This window comes from Ananas comosus, unplaced genomic scaffold (genome assembly GCF_001540865.1).
Source record: "Ananas comosus cultivar F153 unplaced genomic scaffold, ASM154086v1, whole genome shotgun sequence".
NCBI classification, from domain to species: Eukaryota; Viridiplantae; Streptophyta; class Magnoliopsida; order Poales; family Bromeliaceae; genus Ananas; species Ananas comosus.
Genome location: NW_017893475.1, coordinates 29,478 through 53,972, shown reverse-complemented (window position 1 = coordinate 53,972; position 24,495 = coordinate 29,478). Strand labels below are relative to the sequence as shown.

At 42.6% G+C, this 24,495-nt stretch overlaps 1 protein-coding gene across 1 annotated transcript; it reads left to right on the top strand.

Moving 5' to 3' along the window:
- Nucleotides 1-359: 359 nt before the first annotated feature.
- On the top strand, nucleotides 360-11,404 carry LOC109706125 (alpha-L-fucosidase 1-like). Its single transcript, XM_020226930.1, has 4 exons — nucleotides 360-455; nucleotides 1,654-1,711; nucleotides 10,375-10,549; nucleotides 10,694-11,404. The coding sequence occupies exons 1-4, from the start codon at nucleotides 360-362 to the stop codon at nucleotides 11,388-11,390; spliced, it is 1,026 nt and encodes a 341-aa protein (XP_020082519.1). The 3' UTR covers nucleotides 11,391-11,404.
- Nucleotides 11,405-24,495: the final 13,091 nt, after the last annotated feature.

Here is a 24,495-nt window from a genome sequence, read left to right as displayed (position 1 = left end):
CGGCATCTATTCCCGATTCACATTATTTTATTTATTATACTATTCAAAATATTTTAGAATTTATATAAATTTCCCGCCGCGTAGCGCGGGCCTTCACTAGTTTATATTGAAATGCCGGTGACAGGCATGTATAAATATCCTTTTTGTTTCTTTAACTGTGAAATATGATCTCCTTTTTAGCGGGCGGAAGGAACAGTAAGGTGAATTACAGTACTCCTAGGTTAAAATAAATGCTGAATATTTTAGAATTGATGTAAATTGTCAAAGATAAAAACTTAATCCTGTATAAAATCCAATGGATTTTATTGTTTTTTTGTCCTCATTGTTTTCAGTTTGTGAAATATATAAATGTTGCAATGATGACGATCTTAAAGAACAGGACAACAGCTATTGTAAAGACCTATCCCTTCAGGAAGAGCCGGAATAAGGAAGTTGGGGCCGCCCTTTTCCAAATGGTATGTTGTGTCCCCCTTTTTTTTTTAATTTTATTATATCTCTTTGACCAGTTTCACCTCCCATATGTTGGGTTAGTGATATCAAATTCACTTATTGGCCTAATTAGTTTTATTTTGAGTTTGGTTCAACAACTCATGTAATGAACTAGTTAATAATTGGTTTGTGCTTTAGTTGACCCATTTGGTATGTTGGGCCAAATAGTGTTAAGAGAGAATCTCTTTGGGTTTAGAAAGAGAGAGTTCTCATTTTGTTTGCTCCCTAGGTTTTTCCTTTTCTTGAGATAGAGAAGGGAGGTGTAGAGAGGATTGGAGAAGGAGCTCTCTTGTTCTTCTTGCTTGATTTAAAGCTTGAATTCTTGATTGATTCAAAGCTTTCAAGATTGATTGGAGGAATTCTAAGACTCATTTCGAAGCGAGTTTCGCGGACTCGGAAGGTGCTTAAATAAAGGTGTAGCAAGAAAGATTTTTCCCAATTAGAAGGTTGCAAGCCTATTGTAATAGAGTGGTAATTTATAACCAAATCTTATAATCTCCTTATTTGATAGCGGATTTAATCTCTCCATGCCCGTAGACGGCTAGTGAACTACGTAAATCTTGTGTTGTTGTTGTTGTTGTTATGGTTGTGCTTGGATTTTTCTTTTTCAACTTCATTAACTCCAATCTTGCATATCTTGGTTGTGAATAATTTAGATACATCACATTTGTTTACTAGTATGATTAGTATCTTGATAATGAGGGTTCCGTCATTAGCTCACTACACTATATACTTTTCAATTGGCACCTAATTATGTAAGAGAAGGCACACCCCAGCTAGATTATTTTCTAGCTCCATTTAGTGTGTTTTGTGGACTGTATCATCTGCGTTTGGAGGAATCACAGATTTTATCTTTTTGTTGGATATACTTGGAAAATTCTGAATTACATTTTGACTATAAGCTAACCGGTTCGTATTTTGATTTCCTTTATTTTATATCATTGTAGATTATGAATAATCAATATCTAATCGATTGATTTAACGGACGCTGGCGGGTGGTGGATGGAGGTAGGCAAAAAGCAAAGCAGTCAACTAAATTTGGATCACTAAATAAAATTTTCTTGATGCCACCCAATAATTCACCCTCCGTACCATTTACAGTTTTTCTGATTAGCGTCTCCAATGAATGAGAACTTACACTAACGATGTTTCTGACTCATATAGAAGAAACACAATGCTTCTAATACGATCCCTGGAATTTTCCAGGGTGAAGAGCAAGAATGTACTTTGAAGACAGATTTATCAGGATAAAAGGATTAGCAAATTACAGACGATTGTTGCCAAGAAAAAGGAGGACAGCAAATAATTTAGCCATTTAATTTTCATTCGATGATCATGTTCAACTTTAGCAGAAGAATATCAAAGCCGCCCACAGACCAAATTGCAGCACAAGAGACAACAACAATAGCCATGGTGATGGGTGATGCGTAGGGTAGGATATAGAAACGTGCCCGGGCTTCAAGTTCCACAATGAAACTGTCTATTTCATTTCTTTTTTAATTTCTGATATATACCTTCAAAACTTCAAAAACAATCTAATACACCGCCAGCTGACCAAATTGCCCTTGTTGATTTCCAAAATTTCTTTCAAATAGTCCCAAACCCCTAGGGTTCCCTAACGGAATTTGGGGTTTAGAAGGGTATTTTGATAATTTCAGAATAAATTTGAAAATTGTCGATGGCAGTAAGGAATAAATAAGCAAAAGCCCTCATTTTATTTATTTAACCTCTGCCGATCCTTTTCACATGACAGAATCACGATAAAAGAATCTAATAATTCCATCAACTTCGACAATACTGCTGCTATCTGCTTTCAGAAAATTGCCACATAAAAACGTTCAAATTCTCAAAATACGCATCAACTTGTATACCTGCCCANGCGCAAGTGAACGAGGAAGCTTACCATTCCGCCATCGGTCAGTTATTCAGTTGGGTATCAACGGTCTAACTACGAAATCTTGATTGCAACGCCCTGGACTCTCATAACAGTCTGCTCTATGCTATAGCTAGAGAGATGAGCCTCAACGTTAGGGTGGCATGAAGGAGCTGGAATCACCATTCTACCAGGTCCTCCCTTGTTTCTGCTTTCTCTGATGCGCTTCCAAACCTGAAAAAAGGCGGTCTACCACGGGGTTGTTTACATACTTAGGCCCTTTTTCTTTCTTGGGGGCTCTAAAAAGAAAGCCACCGTCTCCCGTTCCAGTGCAGAGGCTTAATAAAATGCTTTGGCCCTCACTCTCTCTTCAATCCTATGGCTCTCTTACTTGCTTAAATATCTACAAGTTGAAACTGAAACTTTTTTTTTTCCCTCTGTGAAAGTATGAGTGCAACAAAAATGGCCGAGAATCCTGTTTTCCATGCACGAACCGATCCAGCTATAACTAACAGCAGTGTAAGGTTAGCCATCTCACCCGGACCCGGAAAGGAAATGGATTAGGATGCAAAACTTTAGAAAGAGAGTCAACCCGAGGAATGAAGTAGCTCGACCGATAGGTTAATGGATGAAAGCAAAGATTCGATTTCGATATAGTCTGGTCTAACGAGCATGTTCCGACTCACCTGTCCTTAACGGTAGCGTAGCGGTCTCTGTGCTCAAGGCTCTGGACCTAAGGACTGGAATGAGCTCTTTTCGCAAGTGAATCAGGGAAAATGATTGTTTTACGAGGAAGGTTACATGCCTAGTAAGACATAGGGGATGATAGGCTCTTGTCGGGCTTTATTGCCCTCTAGTTTTTTTTCTTTGATTGGCCCTTCAAAGAAAGTTTGGCAGTCAAAAAGCAAGGCAAGAAAGGAAAGTAAGCACTACACTTTTTTTTTACATCTAAGCAAGAAGTCTTAGGGAAGCATGCATGCTTTTCCCATTCAAATAAGTGCAGATTCCGTCTTTTTCTCTTCTCGTAGTTCAGTTAAGCCATCCTTTTGTCGGGTGAAGGGAATCCATCTTCCTTCTATATATGAATATAGCATCCTTTATCTAAGCTCTAACTCTACTTGATTTTGGTCATCCTATCTATTTCTGTATGTGATTCACTATTATTATATTTCATTTTGCATTTATTGAATAGAATCTAGTCAGTTTCAAACATATTGTTTGATATTTTTAGATAGGAGGGAGCCCATTTCATTACTTCAGTTTTCCGACAAACCGTCCAATTGGTTGAACAGTAGTTTTTTCTAAAAAAAGATCTTTCAATCGTTCCTTTTTTCGTTTTAGCGGGATTTTTCCTTGGGGGCATATCTACCTCTGGACTTCCTTACGATCCATTTTTCAGTTCATTCCTCTACCCTTTGAGTTGAGATCACTTCCTTTTCCACCAAGTTTGTGAGTAGGGACTTAGGGACCTTAGCCTAAGATCTGGGTTGGTACTCATCCCAGGCCTTAGAAAGAAAGGTGATACCTCTCTGCTTCCTAAGCAAGGCAGGCCCCCATTCGATTCTAGTGAAGTATTCTTTCATGGTGAAGCGCTGCCTACGACTTGATAGATGAGGAGAACTAGTTTGGCTCGTGCCAGTGGGTGACGGGACGGGTGTGCTTCGCATTGAAGTGCTACACCTACCTTCTTCGAAGATTTATGGCCTTCGAGGAGCCGTATTGATTTTCGGGTAAAATAGGAAGAGACTCCTACTCTGAGCATCATGTAGAATCGTATAAAAATAGAGCCCTGTCGTCGTCGAGCTGTCAAGCAAGCAAGAATACTGATTTGGAATGACCCGAATGCAACTCAAGGCGAGTGCCGAGGGGACCAAGAAAACGGAAGCTAACGCGCACCGCCTTGTTTGGTAGGACGGACAGAGTGCTCAATCCCTAGGCTTGCTTGTTCCGTGAGTGGGATTACAATCCCGCGAGTGCTAGTAGCTGTACGTGTGGAAGGAGCTGTACGAGTGGGTAGCGGGAAGCTCCCCAACTGGATCCATATCCATGCTTGGTTCATCTGCTTACTCCTCGGGCTCCGCTGGTCTGGTCTAAGTCTAAGCGCTTGGCAAAGCCATAGGAGGTGAATAAGCGTAAGCGTAGCTATCGGAAAGGAGGGCGGAGAAGGAGAGTGAAGGGGAAGGAAAATTACCCGATAGGGTCAAGACCAATTAATCAAAACCCGTCCTAACTATTTAAATGAAAAGAATCAGATCTGGATTGGTTTAAATCGATCCTGTTTTGTTTATTAGGTTCTAACCGAGATTGCCACCCTAATAATTATGTGCAGGATAGTTAACTCAAAAAATAATGTGCAGATGATTAAAAAAAAAAAAAAGTGCAGGATAGTTAAAAAAGAAAAGAAACATGACATCCAAGTATACAAAGACTCCCAATTACAAAGCAGTAGAAAGTAAAAATATATCCAAATAGACTGTTTTGACATTTTGTAACTCGAATCATGCCATCAAGGCACATGCAAGAAGCTAAAAGCAACACCACACCCTCATCAACATCAACAGTACAAAGAAGAAAAATGGAAGAAGCAAAAGAATTTCAACCACAGGTGGGTGTATTTTAGTTCATTTTTTTATGCAATTTAGTATTTTAGTTCATGAAATGTGCTTTCACTAATTACAAAAGCACTCAATTGTGTCGAGGTACTTCAAAAAATAAACGGCCTGACTCTTGATTGAGTCCCTGTATGAGTGTTTACGATTGGAATATTTCCCTCAATTCATGTGCTGATTTTCTTACATTCGATAGAAAGAACAACCTAACTAACTTGCTTAGTTACATGCAATTAATATAGATTTCTATAGGCATCTTTTTTCTTTTTTTATTGAAATAAAAAGGAAGTGAATTTTGAGCTATCCTTAAGCTTACCAAAATGGATATTTTAGTCCCCCATTGTCTCTGGTCCCTGGACTAGCTAGATTGCACTTTGTTATAATAACAATTCTACATAGTATCACTAACAAGTGTACTTTTTTCACATTTTTCAGATAACAATTATTATTTCTAAGAAAAAAACTTGTAAATTCACCTTTCTCACTATTGGTTTTTTCTCTTCGCAGAAAAACAAAGAATTGTCAAGTACAAGTAACTAAAGGGAGTTAAGTTATGAACTACAGATTAAATCTTTTAGGACTGACATTTTTAGGTAATACTGTACGTACTAATACAATGGTTTTAATCAAATAAGTTTCGTTAATTAATAAAGTAAAGATTTCCCACCCCCAAATTCTACAAGGCGATCTGCGCTAATAAATTGAAGAGAATCTCAACCGATCTGTTTGACCAACCATGCATGTAGCTGTACAGAACCTACTGCCAGATCCAATAGGGACTCAGAATAATGCTATAATAATGTAACTTAAGTGCTTCCTCATTATTATATGGTTGATAGTGTGAATATATTGCTAAACACGTAAAATGGTAGTTGTAACTTTATATCAAGCCATGGATACTCATGCGTTGGACGGCTCTAACATTAAGAAGATTTTGCTTAGTTGTAGATGGTTGATATGTGTAGTCAGAATCCTAATGAATTATTTATTTCAGCAAATATAATGCAAAAAAGCATATGTTGAATGGAGCACTAAAAGTGGCCTTAGATAGGAATTATTCAATGCTTAAACACGGGTTTTAATTGATAATGTGGGGGTATTTATTTATGCATATAAACAAAAATAACATGTCAAACTGTGACTAAAGACTCTCCTTATTGATATTTGTAATTAGAGATAAATCAGGTAAGATTAGGGATGATATTGCATAAGTTAGGGTTGATCAGAAACTAATTTGTTTAGGTAAAAAATTTAGGGATAAAATCAACATAGGTCAAAAGCCCAGGGACTATCTGTACATTTAACCCGAATATGGTTACTGGTACGTTTTTGACTGCTTACACATGGAAACACGTTGATTCTGATAAAATGGCAACCATATTGTTTTATGTACATTTATAGAGATATCTCACATGAAGCTAATCTTGTTCCGGCAAAGGGAAAAGAGATACTGATATTTGGCCTTATCTAACAAGGGTTAGAGATACAGACATTGGGCCGGTCTGAGAACCCATGGGCTTGCCCCATGTCTTTCTTGATCCAGACTTGGCCGCAGCTTTCCTTCTGTAAGTCAGCTGTAGCTATCGCAGCCTTCCTTTGTGGCTTGACCAACCCTAAGCCCTACCTGTGACCACAATAGGCTTTCCGCTCCCTTCTCCGCTGTATTCAATGTTGCCGCAGCAATAATATGGAATCGGATGCGCTTAAGTGCCAGGTTCTGGTTCTGTTCTCCTCTCAAAAAAAAAAGCGAAGCGATGGTAGAAAGAATGAATAAGAACAACAGCAGCACCAACTGAGCTAGCATGTAATGTTGCCGGGAGGCCTGAAGAATGAAAGACGCTCCCGTCAGCAGCTGCTACTGAAGACGTTGAACTCGGGTCGGGCTTCTTTGTTTGTATTACTTATTATCTATGTCCGGTTCCGCTCAACTCTCCCTTCAGAGCTACCCTTGCCTGAAAGCGGAAGAGGCAGATTTAGACAACCAACGTCAGCTACGAGTTCGCACCCTTTGCTAACCTTGCCTTACCTGAACTAACGCACTCAGAGGGTCACATCTGTCTGGCTGCTAAAGGAAGAGCTGTAAGACAAGAACTGATAGCTACCGGTTGTCTGTTCTGAATATGCCATTTGTTTGTCAGGGAAGAGATTTTCTGTTTTTCCGACATGCAAAAGAAAAAAATTACATTAGAATAGAACAAGCCGATACCTGCCCGGAGGTTGCCCAATGGCGAGTGTAGTGAAGGTCACCTCCCATCCCCGGTCTACCCGCTCATAGTTCTTGCTCTACCCGCGCACTTCTTTCTACCGAGGGTAGAAGCCAGAAGGAAATTACAACCTCCTGAGAAACTCGGATTAGCTCTTTCTCTTTAGACTGAAGCAGCACTCGATGCACCTTACGTTCTACCCGGACAGAACTATGCTCTATAGCTGCTTTATCGACAGAGTCTTAGGAACCAGAGCTTTTTTATCCTTACTAAAAAAGGTTTAGTATCCTTAATCAAATGGGTTGGTTTGGCCAGTACCGGAACCTTACATTCTAAGAAAACTACCTCCGATTCGGGAAAGCCTGTAAACTGTCTTGAGTTAGCCAGCATACCATTTCTAGTCTATCTATTGGAAACCGATTCCAAGGCCATGTTTATATAGCAAAAAAATTCCTTGCCATTAGCCCCTGGGTCCGACATTGCTTTGATTCAATCTCTCGTTAAAACGAAATCTAGAGGCATTGTAGGACGATTACCTGACTACAAAGGTAGTCTAGTGTTAATCTATTCCGAAGAAACTACAGCTAAAGACTAGGTATCCGTGTTAGGAACTGCCATAAAGTCCTTACCCCAAACAAAACTAGATATTGATTGATTCGCTCTCGTCCTTCCTTCTCTACCTGATCCATACGCCTTGAAAAGCTCCAAAACCAGTAAGGACAGGACGGAAAGGATAACAGCTAGAACTTCAATAAACTAAGGTTTACCAATGCCCTTCCATAGTGATAGGGACTTCGTCAACCCTTTCATTAAGAGCTGGAAGGTCCGTTAATTGGTGTTTGGAGACATAGATCCTTGTTCCCCCTATCGACTGATTCTAAGGTTCGGAAAAGGACGCTTTTCACATCCACTTTTTGAGTTCCGAGCAGGGATTGCGTAAATCAGTCAAGAAGTCACAGTCCGGTTCCAGGTGGGAAACTCATACCAGTACTTGGAAAACTCTAACGTCTCAAGAGAAGCTCTTTCTTCTTTTTACTTAGGAGCACCCTTTTGCTAAGCAGGGTTGATACTGGCACACCAGAAAAAGAGTAACTCCTCGAGGTAGATAAGCGACTGGAAGAGTATTTTGAAGGCTTTCAGCAGAAGGTCTGCTAAACAAGTATGTATGACCATCATAATCAATGTATGGATGTTGCCGAAGGGCAAAGCTAGAGCGCCTTTCCAGCTAGTCGTTCCAACAGGAATGCTGAAGATAACGAACCTCGACCGATCTCTCTCTTCGATCTGCTTTCCCGAGCCTCTTCATCCTTCAAGCTTTGAGTGGACCGGGTAGCGTCAATCAGAGTGAATTAAAGGCCAAGGGAAATTCAAGAATGCTCGTCTTCCTTGATCTTTGAATATGGAAATGGAAGGAAGCCTTTTATGGGATTTATTTGAGAGGCTGTTACGCTGTAGCTTCCCCAACTGATTGCTTTGAACGAAAACGAACGTCAATCAATGTCCGACTTCAAACTTGGCTTTTGAGCCTTGTGGCACTGAACCAGAGACCTTCTCCTACCTTCCTCGGAAGTGAAAATAGAAAATTCTTAGATTATTCTATATGCTCTTGACGCGATGTCTCCTATGTGATCGAAACGTAAGGTGAGTCAACTATATCAGGGAGCTGGGGAAGACGAAACTCGTGCATGTGAAAAGAAAGGGTGGATTCTCTCTCGTAACTGTAACTCAATAGGTGATTTGCAGCTACACTGGGATAAGAGTGGGCATCTCTTTATCTATTATTTTTTCTTAGGATTGAGACTGTCCGGAAGGAAGACAAGACCATGAACCCACTGTTTTGTGCCACGCGGTTGAGCTTTCCCCTTTTCCATTGTAACTTCCATTCTTGTTTTATAATAGATGTAAAGCCGCTCTCCTTCGGAGCCTTTACTTGTCGTTAGGAGAAGTAGCTTCTAAGGTATCATCTTGTAGTTCTAGTCTAGGATTGGTTTATGTCCTGCCTAGTAAGACTGGTAAGGATCGTATAGTTCTTCGATATTCGAGGCATTTATTCTTGTACGATGAACAAAACTTTGATATACCAGAGGTGTAATGTAAGCAAAGCACCACCGCGAAGTGTGATCTCGTACGTTGACGAAAGGACTTGACGCCTTTAACACGCTTTCTATAAAAAAAAAAGCAAGAGGACGGTCCGATTGCTTCGTAAGTAAATAGGGGTGAGTTTAGCTAATGAATTGGTCTTTTGAGTTGTCGTTTTGCGTGGTGGGGGAAAAGCACTAGTGAGAAGCTTCCCTTGGGATTGTTTTCCCAGGCAGTTTTCCTGCCCATATTTAGTAGGACCAATCCTTCTTTCCACGCTCCCTTAAAAGTTATTCTGGTTGGTTATTCTTTAGTAATGCATTGGTGCCTGACCCTTGCAATCCACTTTCATAGGTATACTTTGACGCATCTCTGAACAAGCAAATCTCAATGCTTCTGCTGCTCTCGCCCGCCACCCGGTCGTTCTTATGGTCTCTGGAATCGCTTTCAAAGCGGATTTTTTCCTCCTTTTGACTTTCCATTGAGTGTCAAGTGTAGGGTAATCACATGTGCGGGATTGATTTAGCTCACCCTCTCTTTCACAGCCGAGGAGTACACATCGATGAGCTTAAGTAAGCGTTTTTGACTACTACACGTTGTTGATGCAACGAACTCTTTCTATTCCACGAGCAGACACAAAGAGAGAGAGTCTTCCTTTCATCGGCTTGCTCTTTTGACCTACCTTGAGAAGGGAAATTCCTACGAGATGATTAATGAATGTAGGTCAGGTCTCTCTAATTCGCAGTAGGTGTGTATGCTTCCCGTCGGCGAGAGCATTTGCTTCTTCAGACGTGGGTGCTTATGGGACTTCTGCTTCGCCAACTGCAGGATTGAGATCTCTTTCTGTGTCTGTTGATATCTCAAACTAATTCGAATTTTATTTTCAAATAGAGCCGGCAAATTAGTTTGAAAAAGACCTCTTGTTAGCCGGTAAGCCCAAACAAAGCTTCCCTCAGCTTGAAAACAACCCTTTGGGTGGAGAATTTCCTACGTATGAATTGCCCCGATCCATCACCAGAGTCAATTCGTACACAAAATTGTGAGTATAAAAGGTGTCGCTTCAGACACCCCCCCCCTTAATGAAAAGCCCCCATTCGAGTAGTCTCATAGGTCTGACCAGGGGCTCGGTTCCAACCATTCTTGCTAAGGACAACCTCGCTCCTAGCNATCAACATTTTCTCCGACGCCGGGCCCGACGTCCGCTGGGTGGGCGACGAGTCGGGCTTCGCCGGCTCCACCTGTTGGTCCACCATCAACCGAACCATGCTGAGGATCGGAGACGCCGGCATCGTCGAGTAATTAAATCCATCCCTAATCATTGATCTAATAATTCCAATAATAATAATAAACATTATTACGCGAATTGAAGAAAGCATTTCTAAATTAGACCTTAATTAGCTCGCTGTTGTTGATGGATTTGATTGCCGATCGAATTTTAGCTACCTGAACACGGGGGATCCGCGGGGGACCGACTGGGTCCCGCCGGAGTGCGACGTCTCGATCCGGCCCGGGTGGTTCTGGCACAAGAACGAGACGGCGAAGCCGCTGAGCCAGCTGCTGGACATATACTACAAGGCGGTCGGCCGCAACTGCGTGCTGCTGCTCAACGTGCCGCCGAACTCCACCGGGCTGATATCCAAGGGCGACACCGTCCGGCTGCGAGAATTCCGCTCGGCGATCGAAACGATCTTCGGGACCGACTTCGCCAAGGGGAGCAAGGCAAAGGCAAGCAGCCAGAGAGGCGGCGACGGCGGGGGGTTCGCGGCAAGCAACGTGCTCGACGGGGACGACGACACCTTCTGGGCCCCAAAAGCAGAAGAAGTCAGCCGTGGCGAGACGCAGGGGTATTGGATCGAATTGTCGGAACTGAATCCGTGGTCTCGGTTTAACGTGATCAGAATACAAGAGGCGATAGCAATGGGCCAGAGGATTCGGTCGCATTTCGTGTTTGTCGACGGGGCGGCGGTCGGGAACGGGACGACGGTCGGGCACAAGCGGCTCCACCGGCTCGAGACGGCGGCGTGCGGCCGGACGGTGCGGATTTGGATCGCCGAGTCGCGGGGGCCGCCGCTGCTGTCCGAGGTCGGCCTACATTTCGATCCCTTTGTGGAGGAATCAAAAAATAGAGCAAAATAATGAGATTAAACTGTGTATATTAGATATAAATTTAAAAAAAATAACATCGAGTAATTAAATATACATTATATATTAAAAAATAAAAGAAAGATTAATGGAGCGAAAAATAATCTTTATCCTTCTTACGAAAGTTAGTCTGCTGGAAAATGCGTATCAAAATATACTTTAACTAAATACTATTACAGCTAAGTCGAAGGTACCCTACATTCTACTGAGGTCAACTTTTCAGCTTGAAAATAACGCACGCATAGAACTGCCCAATCAAATAAAGTTCGCTAAAAAAGTATTGATAAAATAAAACCTGGAACCTTTAAAATTATGGATTAACATTGAATCCGGCAATACAAGTAAGAAAGATCAATAGCATCTGAACACCCGAAATATAACTGATACCAGGAATAACGATTCCAATCATAACCATTCAACGAAAAATTTTAAAAACACTTATTTTTTTTTTTTTTTTTGAGAAATAGATAGCACGCTATCTGCTTCATTCATTAAGTAAAATGAACTGAGCATACAAGTTGGAAGCAGCTTAGGCCTCCGGAAAGCCGGCAAAAAGATAAAATTAGAAATTAAACAAAAAGAAAATTAGGGTAGCAAAAGAAAGAAAGAAAGTGGAACAGAGAAACTTAGAAGGGGTACGGAAGAGACATCAGAGCATCGTGGTCCAATCGCTGATTAGTAGTTTCACCCGTTCCAGAGACCCGGTGATAAAGGGCGGCTTTCCTCTGAAAACATAGTTGTTTCTATCCTTCCAGATGACCCACCACGTCGCAGCCAGGAGGATCAGGCCTTGTTTTCTCAACGGGTCAACAAGGATTTCAGTAGCTCTGGCCCAGAGATCTCGAACGTCGCATGTGCCGACGTCAGTTGTGTCCAATCCTCCTATATTGAGAAGAAGGAATCGAACGTAAACACAATCATTGAACATATGGTCGCAGCTTTCCGTAAGGACCGCGCAGAAAGCACAGTTCTGGTTTACGTGCATGCCTCGTTTCAGCAGTCTGTCAGCAGTGGGTAATCTCTTCCGAAGGAGCAGCCAAATAGAGACTTTAATTTTAACAGGAATTTTCAGATTCCAGATATGTCGATTCATTGGGACACGCAGTCCAGCATCCGTGATGAACTGGTAAAGGGATTTGACAGTGAATAGTTGGTCGGAGGTCCATCGCCATCTGATCGAGTCCGGTCTGTCACTTGGGCGGCGGCCTCGGAGCATGTCCTTAAGCATCGATAACTGTCTGCGACTTTCGGTAGAGAGGGCCGCCATAGAACCACGACAAATATAGCGCCATCTCCATCCGCCCTGACTCCAGCACTGAGCAATCCGAGCCTCCTTATTCCTGATGTTTCGAAAGATGACTGGGTATAGAGTACGAAGAGGTGTTTCTCCAGCCCAGATGTCGTGCCACATCCTGATATTTTTTCCGTCGCCGAGCTCAAAGGTTACTCCGCAGGAAAACACTTCTCGACAATAGAGCACGCTCTTCCACCACTGCGAATAAGGGACAAAGGCTCTACCCTCAAGCAGCGGCTTTCACCTAATGTAGTAGAGGGATCTAACCAAATTACACCAAAGGAGGTCTGGATTGGTAAAGTAGCGCCACCACCATTTAGTTATTAGGGCCAGATTCATGGATTTTAAGTCTAAGATTCCAAGTCCACCTTCTCTTTTACTTTTGCAAACAGATTTCCAGTTGACGAGGCAAGAGCCACCAATGATTTTGGAGCACCCCTTCCAAAAGAAGGCTCTTCTGAGTCCCTCAATCCGCTTCAACACCCACTGTGGCGCCTTAAAGATAGAAAAATAGAATAGTGGCAGGTTGGTGAGAACCGAGTTAATGAGCGTGAGTCTTCCCCCTTGCGAGAGTAGTTTAGCTTTCCAGCCTTCAATTCTTGCCTCTATGCGATTAATGACCACAGCCCAGTCTTCCTTACGGAGTTGTCTATTGTGGAGTGGTAGACCCAGATACCGGAATGGTAAACCTCCGACTTGGCATCCTAAAATGTTCGCGAATCTCGCAGCCTTGCTTGGGGTGGGCCCCAAGTAGTGCAGTTCCGATTTCTCCTTATTGATCCTGAGGCCAGAGGCCCACTCGAATATGTTCCAGAGAAATAGCAGGTTATGCATAAAACGTTTTCTTGGTTCACAAAAGAAGATTGTGTCGTCGGCGTATTGTATGAGCACCGTTCGGCATTCGTCGGATGGTCCAATGCCGCGTAGCTGATTGTTTGCCCTTGCGGTTTCAGTCAGTCTTGCTAAATAGTCAGCCACCAATAAAAAAAGGTATGGTGAGATGGGATCTCCCTGCCGAAGCCCCCTCCTAGGTTTCAACCAAGGGGTCGGGACATCGTTCACTAGGATGGCTGCTTTGGCATTGCAAATACATTGCTCGATCCACGCCCACCATTTATCGCTGAAGCCTAGCCAGTGCAAGATACACTTTAGGAAAGACCATCTGACGTTGTCGTAAGCTTTCTCGAAGTCAACCTTGATGCAGGTGCATTTCCTGCCAGATTTAGAGCACCAATTTACTAATTCGCTTGCAGTGACGAACGAGTCTGTCAACAGTCGGTCTTTGAGGAAGGCCGATTGCGTTGAAGAGATAATGGACGGCAGTTTAATTGCTAGTCTGTTAGCCAAGACCTTGGAGATAATTTTTTGAATTCCATTCATGAGGCTTATGGGTCGAAAGTCCCTAGCTTTGCGCGCGCCTTCCTTTTTTGGGACGAGACAGACAAAGGAATAGTCTATCGGGCCCGTGAAAAGTATGCCATCGTGGAGCTCAGAAAAGACCTTGAAGATATCGTCCTTGACCACATCCCAGAAAGTTTGAAAGAAAACAAGTGGAAAGCCATCCGGCCCGGGCGCCTTGTCGCTACCTAGTTGGAAGGTGGCAGTTTTGACTTCATCGAGGGTAAATGGTGTCGTTAGGGAGTCGGGATCAAGTAGTCTGTTGGAATGGTAGAGGCCGCTCCAGTCACCGAAAGACGAAGGACCATCCACTTGATTTCCAAACACTCGCTTAAAAGATTGGTAGAAGTACGATCTCTTAAGCTCTTCATTGGTTATCTGCTGCCCGGTGTCATCCTCAATGGCGACGATTGTGTTAGAGCGCTTGCGACCATTAGCGACAGCATGGAAGAATTTGGTGTTGCCATCGCCTTCCTTCAACCAACGCTGTTTAGCCCTAGTTTTCCACAAGATTTCTTCCTCCTCAAGTATTAGGAGGAGCTGTGACTTGAGTTCTGCTCGCTTATCCAAGGTTTCTTGGGGCAGGTTCTGCAATTCCTCAAGTTGGTCAATAGCTTGGAGTTCTGATTGTAATTGACTTTTAGCTTTGGAAATGTTGTGGAAGTGATTCTTGCACCATTCTTTTATCCGGACTCTGCAATGTCGGAGCTTAGCAGAGATAGATAAGATGGCTGAGTTCTTACCGGCAGCTTCATTCCACCAGAGTGGCACTTTTGAAGTAAAGTCCTCCCTAGTAAGCCAAACCCTCTCGAAATGAAACCTTCGCGGGGCAGGTGGCGACCCCGTTTCGAGTACTATTGGATTATGATCAGAAGTGATTTTGGGGAGAGCTTTGACCTTGCTGAAGGGAAAAGATTGATCCCATTCTGTCGAGACGAGAAACCTGTCGAGCTTGGCCAGGGTAGGGCAGTGTTGCATATTAGACCAGGTGAACATTTGATTAGACAAAGGTAAGTCAATAACCGCGAGACTATTAATGAGATCAGAGAACATGGCCATCGCTTTGGAGCTCCAAGGCTTTCCTTTTCTTTCAGATTGGTTCTTAGTAAAATTGAAATCTCCGCATATAACCCAATTGGAAGAGCAGGTACTGCTGAGGGAGAGAAGTTCGGAGCAAAACTCATCTTTGTCGTCCCAAGTCGGGGGTCCGTAGACATTCGTGATAAAGAAGGATTTCCCACTCGCGCGGTGAGTCAGGTTGAGAGTTAGTGAGTGATTACGCACCAAAGCCACATCACAGAAGAAAACTCTAGAATTCCAACAGGTAATTAAGCCTCCAGAAGCCCCGGTTGCGGGAACAAAATGACACCTGTTAAAACTAGAGCCACAACTAGAACAGAGGAACGACCGGGACACAGAATCTACTTTGGATTCTTGGATACAGACGACAGAGCAGAAATATTTTGAGACGACCGACCTAACGCAATGACGCTTAGCGGGGTCGTTGAGACCGCGAACGTTCCAACACAAGATGTTAAACATGAGAGAGAGCAACACACACTAAAAAGATAAACATAGACACGGATAGGAGCCAGAGCCAACGAGCTACGCCCCCGCGCGTATGAACCTGCGAAGCTCCGAGGCTTCGGCATCAGTGAGATCCACCCCGCACAGTAGACTCTTCGACTTGACGCGCTTTCTAGTCAATTTGCGCGCCTTGGCCTCGGGTCCAGGCGTCACGCCCTCGAGTAGTCTAGCCTTCCTGCGCATGGCCTTGCAGAGAGTAGAGACCGGTTGTAGACCCTGTAGCCGCGTGCTTGATCTGATAGTAGTCGAGGAGTCCGCCTTCATAGGGTCAAGTCGCGCCGGTTCAGGGTGTATTGGATAGTCGAGCACGTCGCCAGGAGAACGCAGACCAGAGTCCTGGTCAAGATCTGAAAAATTCTCGCCACGTGAGGGAAGGGGGCTGTCAAGGAGGAGAAGATGGCCTTGAGAGGGGTGGCCTATGCGCGAGTCGGCACGTCTAGGAGGGTGCTGTGCTAGACCCGAAACCAGGATGCCCTCGCACAAGCCAGCAAGTCCGGGAGCGGGCTGGACGGTGAGACTCGAGTCCAGGGGGCGTGAGTCTGGAAGGAGGCTCAGGCTCCAGTCGGTGATTGGGCCCATGCCTGGAGCCAAGAGGTGGAGGGTTGTCTGGTGAGAACCAGAGGGGTGGCCCAAGCTCGGGCGCAGGTTGGGAAGGAGGCTCAGGCCCAAGTCGGAGAGAGGGCCCATGCCTTGAGCGGAGAGGTGGAGGGGTATCTGGTGACAACCAGAGGGGTGGCCCAAGCCCAAGTCTGGAAGAATGAGGAGGGAGCTCCGGCACGGCACGAATATTTCATTAAAGGTTAATTTCGTGTTAACTAATAAAGGTCGCTTGATGATATGCATAGCAATCATAGTACTTTAGACGGATTAATGTGTGTCACCCTATTTATATGTAAGATTATTTTAAATTTTATGTGAGACCCATTTGCTAATCTTTAGCAAATATTATGGAAACTCGTGTTAAAAAATTTAGCCTTATTATATTTTTTATATATATAATTATTTATTTCAAATCTTAAAAATATTACATAATGTGCTTTAGTTCATCCAAATTAGAGATAAAAAATATGTTGCTAGTTAAAAAAAACTTAAAAAAAAAAAAATTAAATAAACTCTGTCAAAGCAACACCAAGTTGAAAACGACGTGTACCCTTTTTTTAACTCTCAAGAATGATTATTCTGTCCTTGGCATGATGGTGTGGATGGTGACAAGTTGATTGAGAAACGTCACTAATTAAGATTGATTGGTAATAAAATCTACGTACTAGAAATAAAGTTAAAACCGTACTAATCATATCTCAATTATAAAGCTTTCCCAATCAGGCAGAAAAATTTCGGAATTAATTTGATTTGATTCTTCCATTAATTACAAGACTTAAAAAGTTTATTTTAGAATATCCCTTCAATTAAGCAGCAAAGCATTTTGGAAGATTACGAAACATTTCGTTGCAAATAACTGCAAAGTACAAGTTTAGCTATTTGAATTAAAACGTTAAATCATTTATAAAATTATTGTAGAATTATATACAACTAGCAACTACGTCGGAGTTCTCAAATGCCTCCAAACAAATTGAAAATAATATTTTCGAGAAAAAAAAGAGAGAAAACCGGTATGGTTGAGTGAGGGATTATAGGATTGGTCTCACACCAATACAAATATTTAAAAATCAAGCTTAACTAAAAAATGAAGAGAATGAAAGGTTTGACCTAATGAAAAAAGAAGTTCAAAGGTTGCGAACTCAAATACAAAATATGCAAAAGAATCACGAATCGAAAATGAACAAGATAAAATCTCTATCGCATAGGCTTGTCGGTCAATTCGTGAACTTAGGCATTGAGACGAGGGATTCACGATCACTTTAGATGACTGTGATTTATTTTGAGTTTTATTTTTTGTAAAATTTAAAAATATTATAATTCTAGAATTAAGTTTATATGCTAATAGTTTGTTGTTGTTTTGGCTTAGTAACAAAATATATTGACATGAAGTTTATATCTTTGACTACTTTCTTCTATAAGTTATATTGACATGAAATTTGTATCTATGTCTACTTTCTTGTATAAAATATATATTATCTTTGTCATTAGTTCTTTGATTATAATTGTGCACGCAATATAGTAGATTTTAATTCTCGATCGGTTGAATAAACTGAACAGTAAATTTTATTTATATAGAAAATTATTAAAAAATAAATATACATTATAATAAATTGCGGATGCACAATAGCGTCACTAGCTAGTAATAACAATACAGCTTATCTATTTTGTCGATGCTCTAAAGCGTCACTACCAAGTTAATGAGGGACACTTCAAAGCATCATAAAATAACTATTTTTACCGACAAAGAAGTCGCTGATGCTATAAAGCATCGACAGCATATTTTTCTCGTCACTACACTTACTGATACATCCCAGACGCTTTTCAAAGCATCGACAACCAATTTGCCAATGCTTTATTGTAGTATTCTGATATTTTTTTTATTTTGTTTGAGTTGGTAAGTTGGGTAGGTGTAATGCCACGTGCACCTAACCCCCCCCCAATGCATACTTATCAACTTAGTTCACTCAGGTTCTACATCTCTCTAAATTAATTTTCTTCTCCTCTCTCTAGCCGATTGTGAGCAAGGAAGAGTTCGTGTGGAGCATTTCGTCGTCGACATCGCGCCGCGGAGCCGTCCGAGCATACGTGCGTCGCCGTAGTTTCGCGAGGAGGCCGGGCGAGGGAGTGTTTTCGTCGTTCTCGACGCCGTGCCGGAATTGGAGTCGCTGGTTGAGGTGGGTAATCTCTCATTCCTCCATGGATTTCTTCTCTACTTCAAGCTTCATTGAATTCGAGCTCGAGGTGCTGTTTTCACTGATTTCCAGCGTCGACCGTCGGCGTTTCGGCTCCCTCTCGACGTAGGAGCATCGGATTTCGACGAGACTTGGTTCGTTGGATTCGGGACTTCGAGAGGAATCCAAGAAGCCCTTACTTGCTGGTTTTGGTGGAGGTTTTCTTGGTCGGAATTATTCTCTTCTCTGCTGCTGTTTTTGAGGCAGAATCGGTGCTCATTTTCGGATTTTACGTGTAGAGTTTGGCGGGAGCGTGATTTCGGGCCTTTGGAGGTTTGCGGATTGATCCAGCAGGGTGTTCCTTTGCTTCGTGACGTCCTCGCTGCTGGGGATTAGCGACTAAGGTGGGTTACATCGGTTTTGACTCCTAAGTTCTAATCGTCGACATGTATAAATGTTAATTGTTGCTATAGCCTTTTCTAGCTCGAATTCGTGGATTTAATTATTGTTAGCAATTCTAAATTTGGAGCATGGCATATTTAAATTGAATAGTTTCTACATGTTGGACTTGAAAATTGAATTAGGAGAAAACCTGCGATTTGGAGCTGTCACCTGTATAAACTGCCTGATTTAGCTCTAGGAGCCGTTATTAAATTGTACTGTCGCTGTATCTTCAAGGCGAGTACTTCAGGTAGTTTAGAATATGTTTACACTCGTATTGGTTCGCTGAGTGGATTTCTACAGGGTCGTACAGGTTGTTCCGGACTGTTGGGTGCCGTCAGAGTTGACGGTGGACCCGTATCGCCTTTTTGGCGTCAGATTGTGCCGAGGGCACGTTACCTGTTGGTTGTTAGACCAGTTTGAGTCGATTACTTGACTTTGGCTAGTTGGAGTCTGATTGAGCTCGACAGAGATACGCTGCATACTCGGTTGGGTAGCGCCCACGAGTGCCACTCCGGAGTCAGGCTTGTGCTTTTGCGTTGGTGTCGCTCATGCCAGTTGGACTTGCTCTCCACGGACCAGTTGGTGTGGAGGTAGCTGGACAGTCGCAACGGGGCAGGGACGGGTGTGTTCACAGTCCCAGGGACGGGTATGCTTACAGTCCCAATTGGATTGGGTCAGATTGACATTTCCTACAGTCGGTTAATGTAGAGCATGATAGTGTAGTGATTGATAGCGGTAGAGCGTACTTCCTGCTTTTCCTACTATTCTTGCTCCCTTCTGTAGACTTAGTGGGTGACCGATGTTGTTTGGGCGGTACCCACTGAGGACTACTTGTTTTTACAGTAGTTCTCACGCCCAGTTGTTACTCTATGTTTTGCAGAGCCACAGGTTCCGGCTGCTGCACCGTCCGCGGACCAAGATCGAGGCAAGGGCGTCGCGAGCTAGAGCCCTACCCGACTGACAGAGCTAGAGGCACCCCCTACTGCAGGTAGACGTTTTGTCTGAGTTTAGGTACATAGCTCACTTAACTCGCCAGTGCGAGTAACTCTGTATCTTGGTTTTGGATTATGTATAAGAAACTCAGTTATTAGCTTTTGTTATTGAGCAGCTCTATGCTACTGTTTGTAGTATCGTATTTCTACAGGTACTTTGACGCTTCGTATACAGGGGAAATTCCTTTGTATACGGCGAATTTGTCGGCGTGCCCGGGAAACGAGATATCCGGGGCGTGACATTTATAGGGTCCGCAAGTTATTTAAAAAGGTTTGGTGAAAACGGCTATTTTTGTAGTGTCTATAACTTTTATGTAACATATATTAGTTTTTACAAATTAAGGTTTTACAAAAAAAAAATTAGTGATTCAAGTTAAAATAACTATTTAAAAAGGTTTTATTCCTGTTACTTTTCTTGCCAGCTTTGGGTTTGAGCTGCAGTATTGCCGAGCTCTTTGTCTAGGGGATCATGATCTGCCAAAGGGGTTGACGTTTTGTTTTGTTTTGCTTAGTTCGCTTTTCGTTCTTATGAGTAGGGGATCATGATCTGCCAAAGGGGTTGTCGTTTTGTTTTGTTTTGTTTTGTTTTGTTTTGTTTTGTTCGCTTTTCGCGAACTGGGGGAATGATTTGTGAACGATGGATGAGACAAACAAATGATCGGACCAGTGACGAGCCCCCGCCGTTGAGCCAAGGGTTGTTTAGCCTACAAAAGGGGGGAGAACGAGGGTCCGCGATTTTCTTCTTAAACAGATCTATCTTTGTTATCAAAACGAATTGAACCTGGTCCCTTACTTCGGCTAGTAAGGATTTTCATTTTAGGCAAGCAAGCAGCAACGGGAGGAAGAGTAGAAGCTGGAACAGTTGGTAAGACTGAAGGGGACTTAATACCAAGCAGCAGGTTCGGCATCTACTACAAAAGAGAGAATCCTCTTAAGAACTTGGAAAGGCTTGAATCCAGTCGGACTAAAGCCCGACACGAAGTTCGAGACAAAGGAAAAAAGAAAAGTTTCTCTATAGCCTCTGAGTTTTGAGACATTATGGCTTTTAGGGGGCTCTTGCTTTTTCAGCCAATTTTCTGGAATCTCAAGTTGCTGCAAGCCTTGATGCAAATTCAGTTCTCATCTCAGGTGTTGAAAGGCAGGACTTTTATCAAATGTAGATTCGCCACTCGATTGAAGGTCTTTCAAGTGTCGGCGAACACGCCTTGCTTCACTCACTCAAAAGAAAAGCAAGAAAAAATAACTCCCTAGCTTACCGAACAAGGAACTGATTGCCCCAAGGCAAAGAGTCCGTTCATGGTAGAAGTCCTTTCCTTGGCCACTCCGTTATGTGTGATGTCTGGAGTTTGACCTTGGCGGGAGCAAGGAAGTGCCACTCCACTCAATTTGTGATGGAACCGTGCACAACATCTGGGAGATGTTCGGGGTACTGTGAGCAGTGGTTTTGAGTTGGCGGATCTGGTGAAAGATCGTTGGTCTGGGGACCGCGTCCGTGGATGGACAAGTAAGTCGATGGTTAGGGGACCAAGTACATGTGATGGACAGGTGTTTCGCTTCTGAGCACGAAGGATTGGGTAGAGTCAGTGTGGCATCGACGGATTACTAATGCCAAGGCCGGTGGGCTCTGATCTGGAGAATCAGTGGTGCTGCTTTTGACCCTCTAAACCCAGTATTTCTATTTGTTTGTCCCTTGATTTTCCTTTTCAAGGTGAGAAAGCCGGCCTAGAAGTTTATTTCAAAATATTAGCTCTTTCCTTAGCAGGGGTCAGACGGACTTATGAAGGCACCCATGAAAAATTTCCTCATCATGCCAACAAAAGAAAATATCAAATCAATTACAAAAGAAAATGCTCAACCTTGAGGAAGTTTCAAAAAAAAGGCTGAAGGCTTCGCTATCAGCTTCTTATAATATAATACCTCGGGGTATCCGAGAGATCGAAGAAAGCTCCGACGATGATTACCCTGTCTTTGTTAGACGGGAGAGCGGGACTTGCGGTGCCCAAACTCTTGATGCCTAGGAGCGCCAGCTCGCTCTCACTCAGAATCAGGAGAGCGATGTGCGACCTGCCCCTAGGGAGCTAGAGGATAGAGGCCAAGCTACCATTGATGAATTAGAAGAAGTCAATCTCTGCACAGTTGATGATCCGCGCCCTATTTTCGTTAGCGCTATGTTAAGCGACGAGGAGAAGGTGGCAACTAAAGAATTCCTTGCGTCCCATCGCGACTGCGAATCTGGATCATCTTCTGGAATCGTATAACTGTCAAAAGTGAGTCAAATTTGGAAGGGAAAGTGGCTTAGGCGAAGTGTTGCACCCCCTTGAAATGAGTGCATGTACATCACACCTCCTACAGTGGTTGCCAAAGCTCCGAGTGAACCCGAAATAGGCCATGGACTTGGATCTACCAAATGATACGTATATCCAGGCTCTGGCAGAGAGGTGGTTATTTAAAAAAGGGGAATGAAAGAGCCTTTGCTTTGATTGATATAGTTACCAATGGCAAATATCCGCCTTCTGAGGTAGCTCGCCCTCAAGAGGGAGTATAGTCTCGATGTTTCATCAGTTTCAACAACTCAAGCTGCAGGGTAAATGTCTATTTAGAGAAAGAGAGAATCGGTCTAAGGGCAGCTCAAAACCAGCCCAACCTCTTTATGGTCACATCCCCTTTTCCGACGCGTAATAAGCCGGCCGAATAAGCAATTGAAAACGAAAGATCAAAGGTCAAGAAAGACTTATGAGTCTATCATCCACAGGAGGAAATACTCGAAATGTGTTAGAATAAAAACTCAAAATGTGAGCTTATCCATGCGGTTATGCACTCTTAAAATAGGAAGAAATTTGAGAACAGCCGTCTGATAGAAAACAACTTTCACGTTCGGTTCAGAGAGCACTTACAAAAAAAAAAATCCTGTGTTCTTATGAAGCTTTTTTTTCTTCTATCAATAAGGAGAGTCTTTAGTCACAGTTTGACGCTTCTATTGCTCGGGCGATAGCAGCAAACTCCAGGCTCGAGAGACCAACTGCGAATGCAGCTATTGAAATTGCCCTTCTTTCAGTAAACATCCAGTATTTCAGCCTATGTCGCTTCTTTTCTTAGCTTCCTCTGATGCTGTTCCTGGTCGTTCAAATCAGACCTCCATTTCGGTACAACGAGAAGGAGTTTACTCTCGAGCCTACTTCAGAGTTCTCTGAGCCCGGCCCTGTGATGTGAGCATAATAACTCTTTTCAGTTTGACAGAGAGCAGTTCCACAGCTTTGGTAGGGCTGTAGCTGTTCTCTCTTCCTTTCCCTAGCAGTAGTAGAGCTAGAAAGAGACAGAGCTACAAAGAAAAGTGTTTTTAAAAGGAGCTAAACAAAAGAGAGGTGGTGAAAAGCAATAAAGTAGGTCAAGCAGTATAGGCACCACAATTTTTTAAAGATCGGGAGTGTAGGCAGCAAGCAGCCATCTTCTGAAACGTCCACCCCTGCACTCGCAAGCAGTCGGGAGAGCTTCGGGTCTAGAACGGTATGTGCTACCAGCCACTCATCTTTCTCGCACTTCTCGTCTAAGTGGCTCTAAACTCAGGTTTGCCTACCTCTCTAGTTACAGAGAGAGGAGGGGGGCTTCAAAGCCTTAATTCAAGCTAGAAATCTCGCTTGAAAACTAGCCATATCGATAATGGTAAGTGGTGACAACGAAAAGGCCTTTTTTTAAGCCTGAGGGGCAGTGAGCGGGGGTATATCCCTGTTTACTCAAAAAAAAAAAAATTTTAAAAAGTTACTTGCAAATCAAAATAGAACAAAAGAATTGCCTTCAAGTAAGAAACAACGGCAATATAGTATTTGAAAACAAAAAAAAAAGATATTTCTTATATTTATATCAATATTGTAATGATTTACGAAACTTAGAAATACAAGACCGATAGATCATTTTATTTCACTTGTAACAAGAAGATTGTCACGTCTCGGGGTATTTTTTTTTTAAAGCCGATTCGAAATCATACTATCTTTATAAAATCAGAGTAAACAAAAAACCATTTAATTATTTTTTTTTTATATTAAAATCTTGATCCCCAACGGTGTAACAGATCTGCTACAAATACAGAAAATTTTCGAATGAAACGGACATAATTTTTCCTATATTTGTATGGCGTAGTACACGTACAATTGTGAACCATGACCTCCACTCACACAAACATCAATGACAAGTTACAAAGATTATCATTTCAAAATTTTCACATCATACAGCTAGCCATTCTTAGTCACAATCATTCCACAATCATTCACATTCATCCTAAAGGTTGAAATTGTCTCCCACACGAAAACTTTCTTTTTAAAACTCTAATTTTGCAAAAAAAAACCTCTAGAAAGCCATTTGAAAATATTTTTAACACGGAAACCATTATTTGAAAACGCTACCACGAGAGATAGAAAACCATCAAAAGAAATTCAAGTCCAAATACACATGTGTTCAAATACCACGAATGATTGAAACCATGAGTATTCAAAACATATAGATACATCATCCAAAAATCCGCAAGTATAAGGCAACTGAACCACATGTATCATCTACTATCAGGTGTGGGGGTAAACTATACTATCACCTATATGTCTAATGCTATGTATGAAGTAATC